This window comes from Oncorhynchus gorbuscha, linkage group LG19, assembly GCF_021184085.1.
Source record: "Oncorhynchus gorbuscha isolate QuinsamMale2020 ecotype Even-year linkage group LG19, OgorEven_v1.0, whole genome shotgun sequence".
Taxonomy (NCBI): Eukaryota; Metazoa; Chordata; class Actinopteri; order Salmoniformes; family Salmonidae; genus Oncorhynchus; species Oncorhynchus gorbuscha.
Window position 1 is genome coordinate 35,871,611 of NC_060191.1, and position 5,000 is coordinate 35,876,610.

The 5,000-nt window shown below is 46.2% G+C and overlaps 1 protein-coding gene across 4 annotated transcripts in view; it reads right to left on the reverse strand.

Moving 5' to 3' along the window:
- LOC124006179 (Down syndrome cell adhesion molecule-like protein 1 homolog) overlaps window positions 1-5,000 on the reverse strand; it is a 206,560-nt gene that overhangs the window by 38,107 nt on the left and 163,453 nt on the right. For all 4 annotated transcript variants that reach the window (XM_046316016.1, XM_046316014.1, XM_046316017.1 and 1 more), the window contains exons 13-15: window positions 1,189-1,394; window positions 733-829; window positions 189-317 (exon numbers count right to left, since the gene is read on the reverse strand). In XM_046316016.1, the coding sequence (XP_046171972.1) occupies window positions 189-317; window positions 733-829; window positions 1,189-1,394 (432 nt within the window). The remainder of the gene's footprint in view (window positions 1-188; window positions 318-732; window positions 830-1,188; window positions 1,395-5,000) is intronic.

Below are 5,000 nucleotides of genomic sequence, written 5' to 3' on the forward strand. Positions count from 1 at the left end.
GTGTGTGTGTGTGTGTGTGTGTGTGTGTGTGTGTGTGTGTGTGTGTGTGTGTGTGTGTGTGTGTGTGTGTGTGTGTGTGTGTGTGTGTGTGCACCAAAGAGAGAAGATACATTAGTCGGTTATGGTTATGTTCTCAGTACCGACTAACAGTCAATCCCCAGTTTAACCCCCGCTGTCCCCTGGCATACCTGTCTTGTTCTTGTACTCAATGTCGTAGCTGGTGATGATGCTGTTGCCGTCAAATCTCTGGGTCCAGCGCAGGTTCATACTCCGATCCTTCACCTCCCTCACCTCCAACTCTGGAGGGTCTGGGGGCTCTGAGAGAGAAAGAGGGAGAGGAGGAAAGGAAAAGGCATAAGGGAGAAATATACACTCTTAGGAGAGCCCTTTTTTGTTCCAGGTAGAATAATTCTACCTGAAAACCAATAGGGTTCTTTGAAGGGCTCTCCTATTGGGACAGCCGAACCACCCTTTTAGGTTTTAGCTTTTAGGTAGATCGCAAATCAAATTCTAAGCGTGTAGAGGGAATGGAACATAAGCATAGTGTGAAAGAAAGTGGTCCTGTATTGATTTTCTCTCTCTCCAGGTTCATGTCACACAAAGCAGTTAGTCACACAGGGCTTCATTCACTCGGCACCAAACGGAAGGAAACAGGCTGGTTGTACAGGGACTTCATATTCCATCGCAAAACACTTTGCTACAGGTGATTGTGTGGTGGTCTGACCCACTGACCTTGCACAGTGAGCTGGATGAGGCCCCGGCCCTCCCCATATGAGTTGATGGCATGGCAGGAGAAGAAGACCGAGTCACCTCGCTCTGCTGGTTTCAGCTACACACACACACAACACACACACACACAAAGAGAGAGAGAGAGAGAGAGTCAGAGAGCGATAGATAAACTTTGTAAATCCACCTCCATGCACCACTCATCTGATCTCATTTCCTCCATTTGCTATATCTGATGTCCTATCCCTCTATATTGTGTGTATGTTTGTATCTGTGTGTGTGTGTGTGTGTGTCTACAGTATGAATGTGCATGTGTCTGTGTGTTTATGTGTGTGTCTGTGTGTTTATGTGTGTGTCTGTCTGTTTATGTGTGTGTGTGTTTGTGTGTGCGTGTGTGTGTTCGTGTGTGTGTGTGTGTGTGTGTGTGTGTGTATATGTCTACAGTATATGTGTGTGACTCACCTTCAGCGTAGACAATACTTCGTCACTCTTCTCGTTGGGGCTGGTGGTGATGGCGTAGCGAGGGTTACGGTCGGGGTCGATGACCGTGTCACCGCGCTCCCAACGGATGATGATAGGCCATTCCCCCCTCGCTGTGCAGTTCAGCTCCTTAATCTGGCCCTTAATGGCCATGGTGGTGTTGGGGTGCGACGTGATCATTGCCGGGACTGGAGAGAGAACGAGGGAGGGAAGAATGAAGGCAGGATGAAGGGATGGATGGCGGAAAGTAGGGGAAATAAAGGGACAGAGTCCGACAGGGAAATAATGGGACAGAGTCAGACAGGGAAATAATGGGACAGAGTCAGACAGGGAAATAATGGGACAGAGTCAGACAGGGAAATAATGGGACAGAGTCAGACAGGGACATAGGTGCAGAGTCAGACAGGGACATAGGGGCAGAGTCAGACAGGGACATAGGGGCAGTGTCAGACAGGGACATAGGGGCAGAGTCAGACAGGGACATAGGGGCAGAGTCAGACAGGGACATAGGGGCAGAGTCAGACAGGGACATAGGGGCAGAGTCAGACAGGGACATAGGGACAGAGTCAGACAGGGACATAGGGGCAGAGTCAGACAGGGACATAGGGGCAGAGTGAGACAGGGACATAGGGGCAGAGTCAGACAGGGACATAGGGGCAGAGTCAGACAGGGACATAGGGGCAGAGTCAGACAGGGACATAGGGGCAGAGTCAGACAGGGACATAGGGGCAGAGTCAGACAGGAACATAGGGGCAGAGTCAGACAGGGACATAGGGGCAGAGTGAGTTAGATCATCTTAGCCTCGGTCTCAATTCTCCTCATTAGGACATACGACTGAGAATGAGATTTGACTTGAAACTAGTAAGCTAGCCAACGTCTTTTGCCAATTAGCTTCAGCTGACCAGTGTGCCACTGTTGGTTTGACGTTGGATAGCCTATCTGTGGGGCTAGTTAGGGACCGTCAATATATTCCACAATGTAAATGGGACAATATTTTCATGTTGCACACCTTTTAGTTTCCCCACGAATTAAATGCTTTCAATGTTTGAATATGAATTTCTACAATTTATCATTGGTTTGAAGTTTTTCAGTCATTGAAATGTGGAGCTTTTGAACTTTGAAAACATTGGCCCATGTACGTTGTGTAATTTACTGATGGCCCCTAACGAGACCCATGGGGACTTCCAAAGTCTCACAAAATTGACCATGGTCATTGTTGGGAATTATGATCGGGTCACATGCATCTGCGCTCCACATTGACGATTACTTGGGTGCTGCCAGCTGTGGGCATGATGAAAATAAACCCAACCCAAGGAAAACTGTCATGCACCCTTCATTCCGTGACATTGTTTTGATTTTTTTTTTCAAAATATCTTGCAAATCTCAGTTTTGGACGAGACTAACTTCATGACCAAAATATTCCTATTTACACTTTTTTTTCCCCCGGACTCATATCGATGCCACATAGGATGTTTTCAACCAGAGAAGTTGGTTTTTCAAATTTTCCTGCAGTCCAATGACCTAGTGGCCTCATGGGTGGAATGTTACTGGAATGTTACTAATATTTTTCATCATTTTATCATTAATAGCATTAGAATTATTATAATATATTTTTTAAATCTGTTGTTTCTATGTTTTATTTATATTATATTTATATTTCAGTCTTCTGTGATGTATACAATATATTTATACATTTATATTTCAGTCTTCTGTGATGTATACAACGTGTAATCATGGGATGTAATATCCGACATGGTACAGGTATATTATTTTTTATAAGCCCATAACCATGTGTGTGAGGTGTGCACTTTTCTTTCAAAGTAGATTCGTTTAAGACTACCAAGAATCACTTTGTGTGGCCCTGATTTAGCCCACCGCGGTAAAAGTTTTAGTCCATTAGGCAATGGAGGAACAACGATCTTAGCACTAAAGATGACGTTTATGGTTTTGGGAAACGATAAAGTATCTCTGTACGATAAAGCAGCTTCCAAGATGGCGTAGCAGTGAAGACGTGTTTGTTTTGTCCTCTCGTGTACTTTTGTATTTTTTCATATTTCTTTGTATATATATTTCAAATTTATTTTCAATCTCTTCTCGATTTTTTATTCGATTATACCTTCCGGTAACCTGCCTCACCCAATGTGATGCGGAATCGCTATTATTTTCAATTTTAGAACACATTCAAGAATCTCCAGAAGCTAACCAGCTAATTAGCTACAAGCTATTTCGTCATTGTTAGCCACTGCTAGCGGCTTTTACCTTCTGCACAGATACCAGCCCTGTTTGTAGCCTGGATAATACTCGCCTGTCTACCAATATCGCTTGTCTACTGATATCGGACTGTCTCTCCACAACAACGCCGGATGCCTGCCGTAATCCCTGGACCACTACTTCACAGCTAGATTTCACTCACCGTGGCACCTAGTACCGAAGCTATTCCCTGAGGCCCACCTCCCGGCCTACTCAGCTGTTCACCCGAACCCCACTCATACACGGCTAGAGCCCAAAACTCCACCGGATCCTTGCTGTAAACTCTGGACCTTGGCACCGGATCACCGCTGCTACCGATTGGATATTGTGGCTAATGCCACTGCCACGAAGCTAGCACCAGTTAGCCGTGAGCCAGGCACATCTCCCGGCTAGCAAACTAAATTCCACAATACCTCTTTCGCCATCTGGCTTGAATTCTCTGTCGACACAGCACCTTGCCGCACTACCACGACTGGTCTGCCAACAAATACTCCATCCGCTGTGCCTTCATCCGGTCTCCGTCGGAGCAGACGCTACTAACTTTAAACGCTGTGTCGCTAGCGTAGTGGGGCTCCCCTGTTCCATCTACTGCTGCCCCCTGGACACTATGATCACTTGGCTACATAGCTGATGCCTGCTGGACTGTCCGTTAATCACGGTACTCCATTCTGTTTTTTTAAATGTTCTTATCTGTTGGCCCCATCCGCGAACTCAGGCTCTGTGTGTAGTTAATCCGACCCACTCTGCCTAGTCAGCGCCATTTTACCGGCTGTTGTTGTGTTCGCTGATTTGCTGTTGTTGTCTCACCTGTTGTTTTAGTTAACTCTCCCAATCAACACCTGCAATTACTTTATGCCTCGCTGTATGTCTCTCTCAAATGTCAATATGGCTTGTAATACTGTTGTTCAGGTTAGTTATCATTGTTTTAGTTTACAATGGACCCCCTAGTTCCACTCTTCATACCTCTGATACCTCCTTTGTCCCACCTCCCACACATGCGGTGACCTCACCTATTACAACCAGCATGTCCAGAGATACAACCTCTCTTATCTTCACGCAGTACCTGGGCTTACCTCTGCTGTACCCACACCCCACCATACCCCTGTCTGCGCATTATGCCCCGAATATATTCTACCACGCCCAGATACCTTCTCCTTTTATTCTTTGTCCCCAACACTCAAGGTGACCAGTTTTGATAACCTTTAGCCGCACCCTCATTCTACTCCTCCTCTGTTCCGCGGCTGATGTGGAGGTAGACCCAGGCCCTGCATGTCCGCCGGCACCCTCATTTGTTGACTATTGTGATCGAAAAAGCCTTGGTTTCATGCATGCCAACATCAGAAGCCTCCTCCCTAAGTTAATTTTACTCACTGCTTTAGCACACTCTGCCAACCCTGATGTCCTTGCTGTGTCTGAATACTGGCTCAGGAAGGCCACCAAAAATTCTGAGATTTCCATACCCAACTATAACATTTTCTGTCAAGATAGAACTGCCAAAGGGGGAGGAGTTGCAATCTACTGCAGATATAGCCTGCAAAGTAATG